Source organism: Salvelinus alpinus, chromosome 1 (genome assembly GCF_045679555.1).
Source record: "Salvelinus alpinus chromosome 1, SLU_Salpinus.1, whole genome shotgun sequence".
Classification (NCBI taxonomy): Eukaryota; Metazoa; Chordata; class Actinopteri; order Salmoniformes; family Salmonidae; genus Salvelinus; species Salvelinus alpinus.
Genome location: NC_092086.1, coordinates 3,392,450 through 3,412,722, shown reverse-complemented (window position 1 = coordinate 3,412,722; position 20,273 = coordinate 3,392,450). Strand labels below are relative to the sequence as shown.

The 20,273-nt window shown below is 53.0% G+C and overlaps 2 protein-coding genes across 2 annotated transcripts in view; one reads left to right on the top strand and one right to left on the bottom strand.

Moving 5' to 3' along the window:
• The window catches only part of LOC139568450 (phosphoribosyl pyrophosphate synthase-associated protein 2-like), a 31,809-nt gene extending 11,543 nt beyond the window's left edge, over positions 1-20,266 (top strand). The window contains exons 5-7 of the mRNA XM_071390274.1: positions 11,202-11,268; positions 12,689-12,922; positions 20,260-20,266. Coding sequence (XP_071246375.1) covers positions 11,202-11,268; positions 12,689-12,922; positions 20,260-20,266 — 308 coding nt within the window. The remainder of the gene's footprint in view (positions 1-11,201; positions 11,269-12,688; positions 12,923-20,259) is intronic.
• Positions 1-20,273, bottom strand: part of LOC139569071 (phosphoribosyl pyrophosphate synthase-associated protein 2) — a 393,458-nt gene that overhangs the window by 355,515 nt on the left and 17,670 nt on the right. The window lies entirely within an intron of this gene.

Here is a 20,273-nt window from a genome sequence, read left to right as displayed (position 1 = left end):
TCCCCCTCACCCTCTCCTCCATTTCCCTCACCCTCTCCTCCACCCCCCTCACCCTCTCCTCCACCCCCCTCACCCTCTCCTCCACCCCCCTCACCCTCTCCTCCACCCCCCTCACCCTCTCCTCCATTTCCCTCACCCTCTCCTCCACCCCCCTCACCCTCTCCTCCACCCCCCTCACCCTCTCCTCCACCCCCCTCACCCTCTCCTCCACCCCCCTCACCCTCTCCTCCACCCCCCTCACCCTCTCCTCCACCCCCCTCACCCTCTCCTCCATCCCCCTCACCCTCTCCTCCATTTCCCTCACCCTCTCCTCCACCCCCCTCACCCTCTCCTCCACCCCCCTCACCCTCTCCTCCATCCCCCTCACCCTCTCCTCCATTTCCCTCACCCTCTCCTCCACCCCCCTCACCCTCTCCTCCATCCCCCTCACCCTCTCCTCCATTTCCCTCACCCTCTCCTCCACCCCCCTCACCCTCTCCTCCACCCCCCTCACCCTCTCCTCCATCCCCCTCACCCTCTCCTCCATTTCCCTCACCCTCTCCTCCACCCCCCTCACCCTCTCCTCCATCCCCCTCACCCTCTCCTCCATTTCCCTCACCCTCTCCTCCACCCCCCTCACCCTCTCCTCCACCCCCCTCACCCTCTCCTCCACCCCCCTCACCCTCTCCTCCACCCCCCTCACCCTCTCCTCCACCCCCCTCACCCTCTCCTCCACCCCCCTCACCCTCTCCTCCACCCCCCTCACCCTCTCCTCCATCCCCCTCACCCTCTCCTCCATTTCCCTCACCCTCTCCTCCACCCCCCTCACCCTCTCCTCCACCCCCCTCACCCTCTCCTCCATCCCCCTCACCCTCTCCTCCATTTCCCTCACCCTCTCCTCCACCCCCCTCACCCTCTCCTCCATCCCCCTCACCCTCTCCTCCATTTCCCTCACCCTCTCCTCCACCCCCCTCACCCTCTCCTCCACCCCCCTCACCCTCTCCTCCACCCCCCTCACCCTCTCCTCCATTTCCCTCACCCTCTCCTCCACCCCCCTCACCCTCTCCTCCACCCCCCTCACCCTCTCCTCCACCCCCCTCACCCTCTCCTCCACCCCCCTCACCCTCTCCTCCATTTCCCTCACCCTCTCCTCCACCCCCCTCACCCTCTCCTCCACCCCCCTCACCCTCTCCTCCACCCCCCTCACCCTCTCCTCCACCCCCCTCACCCTCTCCTCCACCCCCCTCACCCTCTCCTCCACCCCCCTCACCCTCTCCTCCACCCCCCTCACCCTCTCCTCCACCCCCCTCACCCTCTCCTCCATCCCCCTCACCCTCTCCTCCATTTCCCTCACCCTCTCCTCCACCCCCCTCACCCTCTCCTCCATCCCCCTCACCCTCTCCTCCATTTCCCTCACCCTCTCCTCCACCCCCCTCACCCTCTCCTCCACCCCCCTCACCCTCTCCTCCATCCCCCTCACCCTCTCCTCCATTTCCCTCACCCTCTCCTCCACCCCCCTCACCCTCTCCTCCACCCCCCTCACCCTCTCCTCCACCCCCCTCACCCTCTCCTCCACCCCCCTCACCCTCTCCTCCACCCCCCTCACCCTCTCCTCCACCCCCCTCACCCTCTCCTCCACCCCCCTCACCCTCTCCTCCACCCCCCTCACCCTCTCCTCCACCCCCCTCACCCTCTCCTCCACCCCCCTCACCCTCTCCTCCACCCCCCTCACCCTCTCCTCCACCCCCCTCACCCTCTCCTCCATCCCCCTCACCCTCTCCTCCATTTCCCTCACCCTCTCCTCCACCCCCCTCACCCTCTCCTCCATCCCCCTCACCCTCTCCTCCATTTCCCTCACCCTCTCCTCCACCCCCCTCACCCTCTCCTCCACCCCCCTCACCCTCTCCTCCATCCCCCTCACCCTCTCCTCCATTTCCCTCACCCTCTCCTCCACCCCCCTCACCCTCTCCTCCACCCCCCTCACCCTCTCCTCCACCCCCCTCACCCTCTCCTCCACCCCCCTCACCCTCTCCTCCACCCCCCTCACCCTCTCCTCCACCCCCCTCACCCTCTCCTCCACCCCCCTCACCCTCTCCTCCACCCCCCTCACCCTCTCCTCCACCCCCCTCACCCTCTCCTCCACCCCCCTCACCCTCTCCTCCACCCCCCTCACCCTCTCCTCCACCCCCCTCACCCTCTCCTCCACCCCCCTCACCCTCTCCTCCACCCCCCTCACCCTCTCCTCCACCCCCCTCACCCTCTCCTCCATCCCCCTCACCCTCTCCTCCATTTCCCTCACCCTCTCCTCCACCCCCCTCACCCTCTCCTCCATCCCCCTCACCCTCTCCTCCATTTCCCTCACCCTCTCCTCCACCCCCCTCACCCTCTCCTCCACCCCCCTCACCCTCTCCTCCACCCCCCTCACCCTCTCCTCCACCCCCCTCACCCTCTCCTCCACCCCCCTCACCCTCTCCTCCACCCCCCTCACCCTCTCCTCCACCCCCCTCACCCTCTCCTCCATCCCCCTCACCCTCTCCTCCATTTCCCTCACCCTCTCCTCCACCCCCCTCACCCTCTCCTCCACCCCCCTCACCCTCTCCTCCATCCCCCTCACCCTCTCCTCCATTTCCCTCACCCTCTCCTCCACCCCCCTCACCCTCTCCTCCATCCCCCTCACCCTCTCCTCCATTTCCCTCACCCTCTCCTCCACCCCCCTCACCCTCTCCTCCACCCCCCTCACCCTCTCCTCCATCCCCCTCACCCTCTCCTCCATTTCCCTCACCCTCTCCTCCACCCCCCTCACCCTCTCCTCCACCCCCCTCACCCTCTCCTCCACCCCCCTCACCCTCTCCTCCACCCCCCTCACCCTCTCCTCCATTTCCCTCACCCTCTCCTCCACCCCCCTCACCCTCTCCTCCACCCCCCTCACCCTCTCCTCCACCCCCCTCACCCTCTCCTCCACCCCCCTCACCCTCTCCTCCACCCCCCTCACCCTCTCCTCCACCCCCCTCACCCTCTCCTCCACCCCCCTCACCCTCTCCTCCACCCCCCTCACCCTCTCCTCCACCCCCCTCACCCTCTCCTCCATCCCCCTCACCCTCTCCTCCATTTCCCTCACCCTCTCCTCCACCCCCCTCACCCTCTCCTCCATCCCCCTCACCCTCTCCTCCATTTCCCTCACCCTCTCCTCCACCCCCCTCACCCTCTCCTCCACCCCCCTCACCCTCTCCTCCATCCCCCTCACCCTCTCCTCCATTTCCCTCACCCTCTCCTCCACCCCCCTCACCCTCTCCTCCACCCCCCTCACCCTCTCCTCCACCCCCCTCACCCTCTCCTCCACCCCCCTCACCCTCTCCTCCACCCCCCTCACCCTCTCCTCCACCCCCCTCACCCTCTCCTCCACCCCCCTCACCCTCTCCTCCACCCCCCTCACCCTCTCCTCCACCCCCCTCACCCTCTCCTCCACCCCCCTCACCCTCTCCTCCATCCCCCTCACCCTCTCCTCCATTTCCCTCACCCTCTCCTCCACCCCCCTCACCCTCTCCTCCATCCCCCTCACCCTCTCCTCCATTTCCCTCACCCTCTCCTCCACCCCCCTCACCCTCTCCTCCACCCCCCTCACCCTCTCCTCCATCCCCCTCACCCTCTCCTCCATTTCCCTCACCCTCTCCTCCACCCCCCTCACCCTCTCCTCCACCCCCCTCACCCTCTCCTCCACCCCCCTCACCCTCTCCTCCACCCCCCTCACCCTCTCCTCCACCCCCCTCACCCTCTCCTCCACCCCCCTCACCCTCTCCTCCACCCCCCTCACCCTCTCCTCCACCCCCCTCACCCTCTCCTCCACCCCCCTCACCCTCTCCTCCACCCCCCTCACCCTCTCCTCCACCCCCCTCACCCTCTCCTCCACCCCCCTCACCCTCTCCTCCACCCCCCTCACCCTCTCCTCCATCCCCCTCACCCTCTCCTCCATTTCCCTCACCCTCTCCTCCACCCCCCTCACCCTCTCCTCCATCCCCCTCACCCTCTCCTCCATTTCCCTCACCCTCTCCTCCACCCCCCTCACCCTCTCCTCCACCCCCCTCACCCTCTCCTCCATCCCCCTCACCCTCTCCTCCATTTCCCTCACCCTCTCCTCCACCCCCCTCACCCTCTCCTCCACCCCCCTCACCCTCTCCTCCACCCCCCTCACCCTCTCCTCCACCCCCCTCACCCTCTCCTCCATTTCCCTCACCCTCTCCTCCACCCCCCTCACCCTCTCCTCCACCCCCCTCACCCTCTCCTCCACCCCCCTCACCCTCTCCTCCACCCCCCTCACCCTCTCCTCCACCCCCCTCACCCTCTCCTCCACCCCCCTCACCCTCTCCTCCACCCCCCTCACCCTCTCCTCCACCCCCCTCACCCTCTCCTCCACCCCCCTCACCCTCTCCTCCATCCCCCTCACCCTCTCCTCCATTTCCCTCACCCTCTCCTCCACCCCCCTCACCCTCTCCTCCATCCCCCTCACCCTCTCCTCCATTTCCCTCACCCTCTCCTCCACCCCCCTCACCCTCTCCTCCACCCCCCTCACCCTCTCCTCCATCCCCCTCACCCTCTCCTCCATTTCCCTCACCCTCTCCTCCACCCCCCTCACCCTCTCCTCCACCCCCCTCACCCTCTCCTCCACCCCCCTCACCCTCTCCTCCACCCCCCTCACCCTCTCCTCCACCCCCCTCACCCTCTCCTCCACCCCCCTCACCCTCTCCTCCACCCCCCTCACCCTCTCCTCCACCCCCCTCACCCTCTCCTCCACCCCCCTCACCCTCTCCTCCACCCCCCTCACCCTCTCCTCCACCCCCCTCACCCTCTCCTCCACCCCCCTCACCCTCTCCTCCATCCCCCTCACCCTCTCCTCCATTTCCCTCACCCTCTCCTCCACCCCCCTCACCCTCTCCTCCATCCCCCTCACCCTCTCCTCCATTTCCCTCACCCTCTCCTCCACCCCCCTCACCCTCTCCTCCACCCCCCTCACCCTCTCCTCCATCCCCCTCACCCTCTCCTCCATTTCCCTCACCCTCTCCTCCACCCCCCTCACCCTCTCCTCCACCCCCCTCACCCTCTCCTCCACCCCCCTCACCCTCTCCTCCACCCCCCTCACCCTCTCCTCCACCCCCCTCACCCTCTCCTCCACCCCCCTCACCCTCTCCTCCACCCCCCTCACCCTCTCCTCCACCCCCCTCACCCTCTCCTCCACCCCCCTCACCCTCTCCTCCACCCCCCTCACCCTCTCCTCCACCCCCCTCACCCTCTCCTCCACCCCCCTCACCCTCTCCTCCACCCCCCTCACCCTCTCCTCCACCCCCCTCACCCTCTCCTCCACCCCCCTCACCCTCTCCTCCACCCCCCTCACCCTCTCCTCCATCCCCCTCACCCTCTCCTCCATTTCCCTCACCCTCTCCTCCACCCCCCTCACCCTCTCCTCCACCCCCCTCACCCTCTCCTCCATCCCCCTCACCCTCTCCTCCATTTCCCTCACCCTCTCCTCCACCCCCCTCACCCTCTCCTCCATCCCCCTCACCCTCTCCTCCATTTCCCTCACCCTCTCCTCCACCCCCCTCACCCTCTCCTCCACCCCCCTCACCCTCTCCTCCATCCCCCTCACCCTCTCCTCCATTTCCCTCACCCTCTCCTCCACCCCCCTCACCCTCTCCTCCACCCCCCTCACCCTCTCCTCCACCCCCCTCACCCTCTCCTCCACCCCCCTCACCCTCTCCTCCATTTCCCTCACCCTCTCCTCCACCCCCCTCACCCTCTCCTCCACCCCCCTCACCCTCTCCTCCACCCCCCTCACCCTCTCCTCCACCCCCCTCACCCTCTCCTCCACCCCCCTCACCCTCTCCTCCACCCCCCTCACCCTCTCCTCCACCCCCCTCACCCTCTCCTCCACCCCCCTCACCCTCTCCTCCATCCCCCTCACCCTCTCCTCCATTTCCCTCACCCTCTCCTCCACCCCCCTCACCCTCTCCTCCATCCCCCTCACCCTCTCCTCCATTTCCCTCACCCTCTCCTCCACCCCCCTCACCCTCTCCTCCACCCCCCTCACCCTCTCCTCCATCCCCCTCACCCTCTCCTCCATTTCCCTCACCCTCTCCTCCACCCCCCTCACCCTCTCCTCCACCCCCCTCACCCTCTCCTCCACCCCCCTCACCCTCTCCTCCACCCCCCTCACCCTCTCCTCCACCCCCCTCACCCTCTCCTCCACCCCCCTCACCCTCTCCTCCACCCCCCTCACCCTCTCCTCCACCCCCCTCACCCTCTCCTCCACCCCCCTCACCCTCTCCTCCACCCCCCTCACCCTCTCCTCCACCCCCCTCACCCTCTCCTCCATCCCCCTCACCCTCTCCTCCATTTCCCTCACCCTCTCCTCCACCCCCCTCACCCTCTCCTCCATCCCCCTCACCCTCTCCTCCATTTCCCTCACCCTCTCCTCCACCCCCCTCACCCTCTCCTCCACCCCCCTCACCCTCTCCTCCATCCCCCTCACCCTCTCCTCCATTTCCCTCACCCTCTCCTCCACCCCCCTCACCCTCTCCTCCACCCCCCTCACCCTCTCCTCCACCCCCCTCACCCTCTCCTCCACCCCCCTCACCCTCTCCTCCACCCCCCTCACCCTCTCCTCCACCCCCCTCACCCTCTCCTCCACCCCCCTCACCCTCTCCTCCACCCCCCTCACCCTCTCCTCCACCCCCCTCACCCTCTCCTCCACCCCCCTCACCCTCTCCTCCACCCCCCTCACCCTCTCCTCCACCCCCCTCACCCTCTCCTCCATCCCCCTCACCCTCTCCTCCATTTCCCTCACCCTCTCCTCCACCCCCCTCACCCTCTCCTCCATCCCCCTCACCCTCTCCTCCATTTCCCTCACCCTCTCCTCCACCCCCCTCACCCTCTCCTCCACCCCCCTCACCCTCTCCTCCACCCCCCTCACCCTCTCCTCCACCCCCCTCACCCTCTCCTCCACCCCCCTCACCCTCTCCTCCACCCCCCTCACCCTCTCCTCCACCCCCCTCACCCTCTCCTCCATCCCCCTCACCCTCTCCTCCATTTCCCTCACCCTCTCCTCCACCCCCCTCACCCTCTCCTCCACCCCCCTCACCCTCTCCTCCATCCCCCTCACCCTCTCCTCCATTTCCCTCACCCTCTCCTCCACCCCCCTCACCCTCTCCTCCATCCCCCTCACCCTCTCCTCCATTTCCCTCACCCTCTCCTCCACCCCCCTCACCCTCTCCTCCACCCCCCTCACCCTCTCCTCCATCCCCCTCACCCTCTCCTCCATTTCCCTCACCCTCTCCTCCACCCCCCTCACCCTCTCCTCCACCCCCCTCACCCTCTCCTCCACCCCCCTCACCCTCTCCTCCACCCCCCTCACCCTCTCCTCCATTTCCCTCACCCTCTCCTCCACCCCCCTCACCCTCTCCTCCACCCCCCTCACCCTCTCCTCCACCCCCCTCACCCTCTCCTCCACCCCCCTCACCCTCTCCTCCACCCCCCTCACCCTCTCCTCCACCCCCCTCACCCTCTCCTCCACCCCCCTCACCCTCTCCTCCACCCCCCTCACCCTCTCCTCCACCCCCCTCACCCTCTCCTCCATCCCCCTCACCCTCTCCTCCATTTCCCTCACCCTCTCCTCCACCCCCCTCACCCTCTCCTCCATCCCCCTCACCCTCTCCTCCATTTCCCTCACCCTCTCCTCCACCCCCCTCACCCTCTCCTCCACCCCCCTCACCCTCTCCTCCATCCCCCTCACCCTCTCCTCCATTTCCCTCACCCTCTCCTCCACCCCCCTCACCCTCTCCTCCACCCCCCTCACCCTCTCCTCCACCCCCCTCACCCTCTCCTCCACCCCCCTCACCCTCTCCTCCACCCCCCTCACCCTCTCCTCCACCCCCCTCACCCTCTCCTCCACCCCCCTCACCCTCTCCTCCACCCCCCTCACCCTCTCCTCCACCCCCCTCACCCTCTCCTCCACCCCCCTCACCCTCTCCTCCATCCCCCTCACCCTCTCCTCCATTTCCCTCACCCTCTCCTCCACCCCCCTCACCCTCTCCTCCATCCCCCTCACCCTCTCCTCCATTTCCCTCACCCTCTCCTCCACCCCCCTCACCCTCTCCTCCACCCCCCTCACCCTCTCCTCCATCCCCCTCACCCTCTCCTCCATTTCCCTCACCCTCTCCTCCACCCCCCTCACCCTCTCCTCCACCCCCCTCACCCTCTCCTCCACCCCCCTCACCCTCTCCTCCACCCCCCTCACCCTCTCCTCCACCCCCCTCACCCTCTCCTCCACCCCCCTCACCCTCTCCTCCACCCCCCTCACCCTCTCCTCCACCCCCCTCACCCTCTCCTCCACCCCCCTCACCCTCTCCTCCACCCCCCTCACCCTCTCCTCCACCCCCCTCACCCTCTCCTCCACCCCCCTCACCCTCTCCTCCACCCCCCTCACCCTCTCCTCCATCCCCCTCACCCTCTCCTCCATTTCCCTCACCCTCTCCTCCACCCCCCTCACCCTCTCCTCCATCCCCCTCACCCTCTCCTCCATTTCCCTCACCCTCTCCTCCACCCCCCTCACCCTCTCCTCCACCCCCCTCACCCTCTCCTCCATCCCCCTCACCCTCTCCTCCATTTCCCTCACCCTCTCCTCCACCCCCCTCACCCTCTCCTCCACCCCCCTCACCCTCTCCTCCACCCCCCTCACCCTCTCCTCCACCCCCCTCACCCTCTCCTCCATTTCCCTCACCCTCTCCTCCACCCCCCTCACCCTCTCCTCCACCCCCCTCACCCTCTCCTCCACCCCCCTCACCCTCTCCTCCACCCCCCTCACCCTCTCCTCCACCCCCCTCACCCTCTCCTCCACCCCCCTCACCCTCTCCTCCACCCCCCTCACCCTCTCCTCCACCCCCCTCACCCTCTCCTCCACCCCCCTCACCCTCTCCTCCATCCCCCTCACCCTCTCCTCCATTTCCCTCACCCTCTCCTCCACCCCCCTCACCCTCTCCTCCATCCCCCTCACCCTCTCCTCCATTTCCCTCACCCTCTCCTCCACCCCCCTCACCCTCTCCTCCACCCCCCTCACCCTCTCCTCCATCCCCCTCACCCTCTCCTCCATTTCCCTCACCCTCTCCTCCACCCCCCTCACCCTCTCCTCCACCCCCCTCACCCTCTCCTCCACCCCCCTCACCCTCTCCTCCACCCCCCTCACCCTCTCCTCCACCCCCCTCACCCTCTCCTCCACCCCCCTCACCCTCTCCTCCACCCCCCTCACCCTCTCCTCCACCCCCCTCACCCTCTCCTCCACCCCCCTCACCCTCTCCTCCACCCCCCTCACCCTCTCCTCCACCCCCCTCACCCTCTCCTCCACCCCCCTCACCCTCTCCTCCATCCCCCTCACCCTCTCCTCCATTTCCCTCACCCTCTCCTCCACCCCCCTCACCCTCTCCTCCATCCCCCTCACCCTCTCCTCCATTTCCCTCACCCTCTCCTCCACCCCCCTCACCCTCTCCTCCACCCCCCTCACCCTCTCCTCCATCCCCCTCACCCTCTCCTCCATTTCCCTCACCCTCTCCTCCACCCCCCTCACCCTCTCCTCCACCCCCCTCACCCTCTCCTCCACCCCCCTCACCCTCTCCTCCACCCCCCTCACCCTCTCCTCCACCCCCCTCACCCTCTCCTCCACCCCCCTCACCCTCTCCTCCACCCCCCTCACCCTCTCCTCCACCCCCCTCACCCTCTCCTCCACCCCCCTCACCCTCTCCTCCACCCCCCTCACCCTCTCCTCCACCCCCCTCACCCTCTCCTCCACCCCCCTCACCCTCTCCTCCACCCCCCTCACCCTCTCCTCCACCCTCCTCACCCTCTTTAAACGCTGGAGAGTCCTTCAGCCCACGAGAACCGTCACACTCATCTCATATGTATTTACTGTTATTATTATTATCTCCTTTATTATCTTATTGCATCTTAGCTGCGCTGTCACTGCTCTATCCATATATTTATACTTATATATTCTCATCACATTCCTTCATTGTGTGTATCAGGTTTTGTTGTGTAATGTGTTAGATATTAGGTTTTGTTGTGTAATGTGTTAGATATTAGGTTTTGTTGTGTAATGTGTTAGATATTAGGTTTTGTTGTGTAATGTGTTAGATATTAGGTTTTGTTGTGTAATGTGTTAGATATTAGGTTTTGTTGTGTAATGTGTTAGATATTAGGTTTTGTTGTGTAATGTGTTAGATATTAGGTTTTGTTGTGTCATTTGTTAGATATTACCTGTTAGATTCTGCTGCATTGTCGGAACTAGAAGCACAAGCATTTCACTACACTCGCATTAACATCTGCTAACCATGTGTACGTGACCAATAACATTTGATTTGATTTGAACAGAGGGGTAGTGTGTTAATATAGCACTGTGTCATGCCAAGGGGATGGTCTGTGTGGAAGATTAAGTTGCTTACATTTTTGTAGCGGTAAGCGAAAAGTGTCCCCTTGATTGTCCATAAGGAGCTTATTTTTGTACTCTTTCCGTGCCTTGTCCTTTTCTACATCCAAGGGGTACTGTATTTTAATGACCTCTGCACAGAGGGAGGGGGCTTCAAAGGCCTCTGCATTTGGGTGGGGGAGGCTGTGAACACTCTCCTGCCGTTGCTGGGATCAAGGTGTCTGACACCTCTCGCTTCCCAAACTAGGCTCGTAATTTAACAATTTAATTCGTATTTACAGATGGCATAGAAGTTTGTTAATTAAGGCACATGAAAGTTCACATGTTTGAGAAGGCATTTCTGCCAAAAAAACAAATTTAGATTTTTTTAACGTTTATGTTAAAATTCTTCCTCTCACTCCCCTCTGTCTTTCTCTCTCTCTCGCCCTCCCTCTATTCAATTCTCCCTCTCTCCACCCCTCTCTCTCTTTCTCTCTCCACCCCCCCTCTCTCTCTCTCTCTTTCTCTTCCCTCCTCACCCTCTCACCCTCTCTCTCTCTCTCTTTCTTTCTCTCTCTCTCTCCCCTCCCCCCTCCCCCCTCTCTCTGTCTCTCTGTCTGTCTCTCTCTCTCTCTGTCTGTCTTTCTCTCTCTTTCTCTCTCTCTCTCTCTCTCTCTCTCTCTCTCTCTCTCTCTCTCTCTCTCTCTCTCTCCCCCCCTCCCTCTCTCTCTCTCTCTCTCTCTCGCTCTCTCTCTCCCTCTCTCTCTCTCTCTCTGTGTAGAAACGCGTGTGCAGATCCAGGAGTCGGTTCGAGGCAAAGATGTCTTCATCATCCAGACTGTGTCTAAGTACGAACACAGAGCCCTCAAACCTCTCTATCAAACACACTATCACACAGACCAGACTACTGGCTATAACAGAGCCCTCAAACCTCTCTATCAAACACACTATCACATAGACCCAGACTACTGGCTATAACAGAGCCCTCAAACCTCTCTATCTAACACACTATCACACAGACCCAGACTACTGGCTATAACAGGGCCCTCAAACCTCTCTATCAAACACACTATCACACAGACCCAGACTACTGGCTATAACAGAGACCTCGAACCTCTCTATCAAACACACTATCACACAGACCCAGACTACAGGATATAACAGAGACCTCGAACCTCTCTATTTTACATTACATTCAAACACACTATCACATAGACCCAGACTACAGGATATAACAGAGACCTCGAACCTCTCTATCAAACACACTATCACATAGACCCAGACTACTGGTTATAACAGAGCCCTCAAACCTCTCTATCACACACACTATCACACAGACCCAGATTACTGGCTATAACAGAGCCCTCAAACCTCTCTATCAAACACACTATCACACAGACCCAGACTACTGGCTATAACAGAGCCCTCAAACCTCTCTATCACACAGACCCAGACTACTGGATATAACAGAGCCCTCGAACCTCTCTATCAAACACACTATCACACAGACCCAGACTACAGGATATAACAGAGCCCTCAAACCTCTCTATCACACAGACCCAGACTACTGGCTATAACAGAGCCCTCAAACCTCTCTATCAAACACACTATCACACAGACCCAGACTACTGGCTATAACAGAGCCCTCAAACCTCTCTATCAAACACACTATCACACAGACCCAGACTACTGGCTATAACAGAGCCCTCAAACCTCTCTATCAAACACACTATCACACAGACCCAGACTACTGGCTATAACAGAGCCCTCAAACCTCTCTATCAAACACACTATCACACAGACCCTCTGTCTCCAGGGATGTGAACACTACCATCATGGTGTATCTCTCTCTGTCTCCAGGGATGTGAACACTACCATCATGGTGTATATCTCTCTGTCTCCAGGGATGTGAACACTACCATCATGGTGTATCTCTCTCTGTCTCCAGGGATGTGAACACTACCATCATGGTGTATATCTCTCTCTCTCTGTCTCCAGGGATGTGAACACTACCATCATGGTGTATCTCTCTCTGTTTCCAGGGATGTGAACACTACCATCATGGTTTATATCTCTCTCTGTCTCCAGGGATGTGAACACTACCATCATGGTGTATATCTCTCTCTGTCTCCAGGGATGTGAACACTACCATCATGGTGTATCTCTCTCTGTCTCCAGGGATGTGAACACTACCATCATGGTGTATCTCTCTCTCTGTCTCCAGGGATGTGAACACTACCATCATGGTGTATCTCTCTCTGTCTCCAGGGATGTGAACACTACCATCATGGAGTTGTTGATCATGGTGTACGCGTGCAGGACTTCCTGTGCCAGGAGCATCACCGGGGTGGTCCCCTACTTCCCTTACAGTAAACAGTGTAAGATGAGGAAGAGAGGGTCTATCGTCTCCAAGCTGCTGGCCTCCATGATGTGTAAAGCAGGTGAGGACACACACACGGAGAGACACACACACACACACACACACGGAGAGACACACACACCGCTGAAACACAGAGAGAGACACACACACCGCAGACACACAGAGAGAGAGACACACACCGCAGACACACACACAGAGAGACACACACCGCTGAAACACAGAGAGAGACACACACCGCTGAAACACAGAGAGAGACACACACACCGCACACACAGAGATAGACACACACCCCAGACACACAGAGAGAGACACACACCGCAGACACACAGAGAGAGACACACACCGCAGAAACACAGAGAGAGACACACACCTCAGACACACAGAGATAGACACACACCCCAGACACACAGAGAGGGACACACACAGAGAGAGACACAATATATAGAGTATCTCCCATTTCAGAAGTGAATATAGAGTATCTCCCATTTCAGAAGTGAATATAGAGTATCTCCCATTTCAGAAGTGAATATAGAGTATCTCCCATTTCAGAAGTGAATATAGAGTATCTCCCATTTCAGAAGTGAAAATAGAGTATCTCCCATTTCAGAAGTGAATATAGAGTATCTCCCATAGTATCTCCCATTTCAGAAGTGAATATAGAGTATCTCCCATTTCAGAAGTGAATATAGAGTATCTCCCATTTCAGAAGTGAATATAGAGAATCTCCTATTTCAGAAGTGAATATAGAGTATCTCCCATTTCAGAAGTGAATATAGAGTATCTCCCATTTCAGAAGTGAATATAGAGTATCTCCCATTTCAGAAGTGAATATAGAGTATCTCCCATTTCAGAAGTGAATATAGAGTATCTCCCATTTCAGAAGTGAATATAGAGTATCTCCCATTTCAGAAGTGAATATAGAGTATCTCCCATTTCAGAAGTGAAAATAGAGTATCTCCCATTTCAGAAGTGAATATAGAGTATCTCCCATAGTATCTCCCATTTCAGAAGTGAATATAGAGTATCTCCCATTTCAGAAGTGAATATAGAGTATCTCCCATTTCAGAAGTGAATATAGAGTATCTCCCATTTCAGAAGTGAATATAGAGTATCTCCCATTTCAGAAGAGAATATAGAGTATCTCCCATTTCAGAAGTGAATATAGAGTATCTCCCATTTCAGAAGTGAATATAGAGTATCTCCCATTTCAGAAGTGAATATAGAGTATCTCCCATAGTATCTCCCATTTCAGAAGTGAATATAGAGTATCTCCCATTTCAGAAGTGAATATAGAGTATCTCCCATTTCAGAAGTGAATATAGAGTATCTCCCATTTCAGAAGTGAATATAGAGTATCTCCCATTTCAGAAGTGAATATAGAGTATCTCCCATTTCAGAAGTGAATATAGAGTATCTCCCATAGTATCTCCCATTTCAGAAGTGAATATAGAGTATCTCCCATTTCAGAAGTGAATATAGAGTATCTCCCATTTCAGAAGTGAATATAGAGTATCTCCCATTTCAGAAGTGAATATAGAGTATCTCCCATTTCAGAAGTGAATATAGAGTATCTCCCATTTCAGAAGTGAATATAGAGTATCTCCCATTTCAGAAGTGAATATAGAGTATCTCCCATAGTATCTTCAGAAGTGAATATAGAGTATCTCCCATTTCAGAAGTGAATATAGAGTATCTCCCATTTCAGAAGTGAATATAGAGAATCTCCTATTTCAGAAGTGAATATAGAGTATCTCCCATTTCAGAAGTGAATATAGAGTATCTCCCATTTCAGAGGTGCATATAGAGTATCTCCCATTTCAGAAGTGAATATAGAGTATCTCCCATTTCAGAGGTGAATATAGAGTATCTCCCATTTCAGAGGTGAATATAGAGTATCTCCCATTTCAGAAGTGAATATAGAGTATCTCCCATTTCAGAAGTGAATATAGAGTATCTCCCATAGTATCTCCCATTTCAGAAGTGAATATAGAGTATCTCCCATTTCAGAAGTGAATATAGAGTATCTCCCATTTCAGAGGTGCATATAGAGTATCTCCCATTTCAGAAGTGAATATAGAGTATCTCCCATTTCAGAGGTGCATATAGAGTATCTCCCATTTCAGAAGTGAATATAGAGTATCTCCCATTTCAGAAGTGAATATAGAGTATCTCCCATTTCAGAAGTGAATATAGAGTATCTCCCATTTCAGAAGTGAATATAGAGTATCTCCCATAGTATCTCCCATTTCAGAAGTGAATATAGAGTATCTCCCATTTCAGAAGTGAACATAGAGAATCTCCTATTTCAGAAGTGAATATAGAGTATCTCCCATTTCAGAAGTGAATATAGAGTATCTCCCATAGTATCTCCCATTTCAGAAGTGAATATAGAGTATCTCCCATAGTATCTCCCATTTCAGAAGTGAATATAGAGTATATCCCATTTCAGAAGTTAACATAGAGAATCTCCTATTTCAGAAGTGAATATAGAGTATATCCCATTTCAGAAGTGAATATAGAGTATCTCCCATTTCAGAAGTGAATATAGAGTATCTCCCATTTCAGAAGTGAATATAGAGTATCTCCAATTTCAGAAGTGAATATAGAGAATCTCCCATTTCAGAGGTGAATATAGAGTATCTCCCATTTCAGAAGTGAATATAGAGTATCTCCCATAGTATCTCCCATTTCAGAAGTGAATATAGAGTATCTCCCATTTCAGAAGTGAATATAGAGTATCTCCCATTTCAGAAGTGAATATAGAGTATCTCCCATTTCAGAAGTGAATATATAGTATCTCCCATTTCAGAAGTGAATATAGAGTATCTCCCATTTCAGAAGTGAATATAGAGTATCTCCCATTTCAGAAGTGAATATCGAGTATCTCCCATTTCAGAAGTGAATATAGAGTATCTCCCATTTCAGAAGTGAATATAGAGTATCTCCCATTTCAGAAGTGAATATAGAGTATCTCCCATTTCAGAAGTGAATATAGAGTATCTCCCATTTCAGAAGTGAATATAGAGTATCTCCCATTTCAGAAGTGAATATAGAGTATCTCCCATTTCAGAAGTGAATATAGAGTATCTCCCATTTCAGAAGTGAATATAGAGTATCTCCCATTTCAGAAGTGAATATAGAGTATCTCCCATAGTATCTCCCATTTCAGAAGTGAATATAGAGTATCTCCCATTTCAGAAGTGAATATAGAGTATCTCCTATTTCAGAAGTGGATATAGAGTATCTCCCATTTCAGAAGTGAATATAGAGTATCTCCCATTTCAGAGGTGCATATAGAGTATCTCCCATTTCAGAAGTGAAAATAGAGTATCTCCCATTTCAGAAGTGAATATAGAGTATCTCCCATAGTATCTCCCATTTCAGAAGTGAATATAGAGTATCTCCCATTTCAGAATTGAATATAGAGTATCTCCCATTTCAGAAGTGAATATAGAGAATCTCCTATTTCAGAAGTGAATATAGAGTATCTCCCATTTCAGAAGTGAATATAGAGTATCTCCCATTTCAGAGGTGCATATAGAGTATCTCCCATTTCAGAAGTGAATATAGAGTATCTCCCATTTCAGAAGTGAATATAGAGTATCTCCCATAGTATCTCCCATTTCAGAAGTGAATATAGAGTATCTCCCATTTCAGAAGTGAATATATAGTATCTCCCATTTCAGAAGTGAATATAGAGTATCTCCCATTTCAGAAGTGAATATAGAGTATCTCCCATTTCAGAAGTGAATATAGAGTATCTCCCATTTCAGAAGTGAATATAGAGTATCTCCCATAGTATCTCCCATTTCAGAAGTGAATATAGAGTATCTCCCATTTCAGAAGTGAATATAGAGTATCTCCCATTTCAGAAGTGAATATAGAGTATCTCCCATTTCAGAAGTGAATATAGAGTATCTCCCATTTCAGAAGTGAATATAGAGTATCTCCCATTTCAGAAGTGAATATAGAGTATCTCCCATTTCAGAAGTGAATATAGAGTATCTCCCATTTCAGAAGTGAATATAGAGTATCTCCCATAGTATCTCCCATTTCAGAAGTGAATATAGAGTATCTCCCATTTCAGAAGTGAATATAGAGTATCTCCCATTTCAGAAGTGAATATAGAGTATCTCCCATAGTATCTCCCATTTCAGAAGTGAATATAGAGTATCTCCCATTTCAGAAGTGAATATAGAGTATCTCCCATTTCAGAAGTGAATATAGAGTATCTCCCATTTCAGAAGTGAATATATAGTATCTCCCATTTCAGAAGTGAATATAGAGTATCTCCCATTTCAGAAGTGAATATAGAGTATCTCCCATTTCAGAAGTGAATATCGAGTATCTCCCATTTCAGAAGTGAATATAGAGTATCTCCCATTTCAGAAGTGAATATAGAGTATCTCCCATTTCAGAAGTGAATATAGAGTATCTCCCATTTCAGAAGTGAATATAGAGTATCTCCCATTTCAGAAGTGAATATATAGTATCTCCCATTTCAGAAGTGAATATAGAGTATCTCCCATTTCAGAAGTGAATATAGAGAATCTCCTATTTCAGAAGTGAATATAGAGTATCTCCCATTTCAGAAGTGAATATAGAGTATCTCCCATAGTATCTCCCATTTCAGAAGTGAATATAGAGTATCTCCCATTTCAGAAGTGAATATAGAGAATCTCCTATTTCAGAAGTGAATATAGAGTATCTCCCATTTCAGAAGTGAATATAGAGTATCTCCCATTTCAGAGGTGCATATAGAGTATCTCCCATTTCAGAAGTGAAAATAGAGTATCTCCCATTTCAGAAGTGAATATAGAGTATCTCCCATAGTATCTCCCATTTCAGAAGTGAATATAGAGTATCTCCCATTTCAGAATTGAATATAGAGTATCTCCCATAGCATCTCCCATTTCAGAAGTGAATATAGAGTATCTCCCATTTCAGAAGTGAATATAGAGTATCTCCCATTTCAGAGGTGCATATAGAGTATCTCCCATTTCAGAAGTGAATATAGAGTATCTCCCATTTCAGAAGTGAATATAGAGTATCTCCCATAGTATCTCCCATTTCAGAAGTGAATATAGAGTATCTCCCATTTCAGAAGTGAATATATAGTATCTCCCATTTCAGAAGTGAATATAGAGTATCTCCCATTTCAGAAGTGAATATAGAGTATCTCCCATTTCAGAAGTGAATATAGAGTATCTCCCATTTCAGAAGTGAATATAGAGTATCTCCCATAGTATCTCCCATTTCAGAAGTGAATATAGAGTATCTCCCATTTCAGAAGTGAATATAGAGTATCTCCCATTTCAGAAGTGAATATAGAGTATCTCCCATTTCAGAAGTGAATATAGAGTATCTCCCATTTCAGAAGTGAATATAGAGTATCTCCCATTTCAGAAGTGAATATAGAGTATCTCCCATTTCAGAAGTGAAAATAGAGTATCTCCCATTTCAGAAGTGAATATAGAGTATCTCCCATAGTATCTCCCATTTCAGAAGTGAATATAGAGTATCTCCTATTTCAGAAGTGAATATAGAGTATCTCCCATTTCAGAAGTGAATATAGAGTATCTCCCATTTCAGAGGTGCATATAGAGTATCTCCCATTTCAGAAGTGAATATAGAGTATCTCCCATTTCAGAAGTGAATATAGAGTATCTCCCATTTCAGAAGTGAATATAGAGTATCTCCCATTTCAGAAGTGAATATATAGTATCTCCCATTTCAGAAGTGAATATAGAGTATCTCCCATTTCAGAAGTGAATATAGAGTATCTCCCATTTCAGAAGTGAATATCGAGTATCTCCCATTTCAGAAGTGAATATAGAGTATCTCCCATTTCAGAAGTGAATATAGAGTATCTCCCATTTCAGAAGTGAATATAGAGTATCTCCCATTTCAGAAGTGAATATAGAGTATCTCCCATTTCAGAAGTGAATATAGAGTATCTCCCATTTCAGAAGTGAATATAGAGTATCTCCCATTTCAGAAGTGAATATAGAGAATCTCCTATTTCAGAAGTGAATATAGAGTATCTCCCATTTCAGAAGTGAATATAGAGTATCTCCCATAGAGTATCTCCCATTTCAGAAGTGAATATAGAGAATCTCCTATTTCAGAAGTGAATATAGAGTATCTCCCATTTCAGAAGTGAATATAGAGTATCTCCCATTTCAGAGGTGCATATAGAGTATCTCCCATTTCAGAAGTGAAAATAGAGTATCTCCCATTTCAGAAGTGAATATAGAGTATCTCCCATAGTATCTCCCATTTCAGAAGTGAATATAGAGTATCTCCCATTTCAGAATTGAATATAGAGTATCTCCCATTTCAGAAGTGAATATAGAGAATCTCCTATTTCAGAAGTGAATATAGAGTATCTCCCATTTCAGAAGTGAATATAGATTATCTCCCATTTCAGAGGTGCATATAGAGTATCTCCCATTTCAGAAGTGAATATAGAGTATCTCCCATTTCAGAAGTGAATATAGAGTATCTCCCATAGTATCTCCCATTTCAGAAGTGAATATAGAGTATCTCCCATTTCAGAAGTGAATATAGAGTATCTCCCATTTCAGAAGTGAATATAGAGTATCTCCCATTTCAGAAGTGAATATAGAGTATCTCCCATTTCCGAAGTGAATATAGAGTATCTCCCATTTCAGAAGTGAATATAGAGTATCTCCCATAGTATCTCCCATTTCAGAAGTGAATATAGAGTATCTCCCATTTCAGAAGTGAATATAGAGTATCTCCCATTTCAGAAGTGAATATAGAGTATCTCCCATTTCAGAAGTGAATATAGAGTATCTCCCATTTCAGAAGTGAATATAGAGTATCTCCCATTTCAGAAGTGAATATAGAGTATCTCCCATTTCAGAAGTGAATATAGAGTATCTCCCATTTCAGAAGTGAATATAGAGTATCTCCCATAGTATCTCCCATTTCAGAAGTGAATATAGAGTATCTCCTATTTCAGAAGTGAATATAGAGTATCTCCCATTTCAGAAGTGAATATAGAGTATCTCCCATTTCAGAGGTGCATATAGAGTATCTCCCATTTCAGAAGTGAATATAGAGTATCTCCCATTTCAGAGGTGCATATAGAGTATCTCCCATTTCAGAAGTGAATATAGAGTATCTCCCATTTCAGAAGTGAATATAGAGTATCTCCCATTTCAGAAGTGAATATAGAGTATCTCCCATTTCAGAAGTGAATATAGAGTATCTCCCATAGTATCTCCCATTTCAGAAGTGAATATGGATTATCTCCCATTTCAGAAGTGAACATAGAGAATCTCCTATTTCAGAAGTGAATATAGAGTATCTCCCATTTCAGAAGTGAATATAGAGTATCTCCCATAGTACCTCCCATTTCAGAAGTGAATATAGAGTATCTCCCATAGTATCTCCCATTTCAGAAGTGAATATAGAGTATATCCCATTTCAGAAGTTAACATAGAG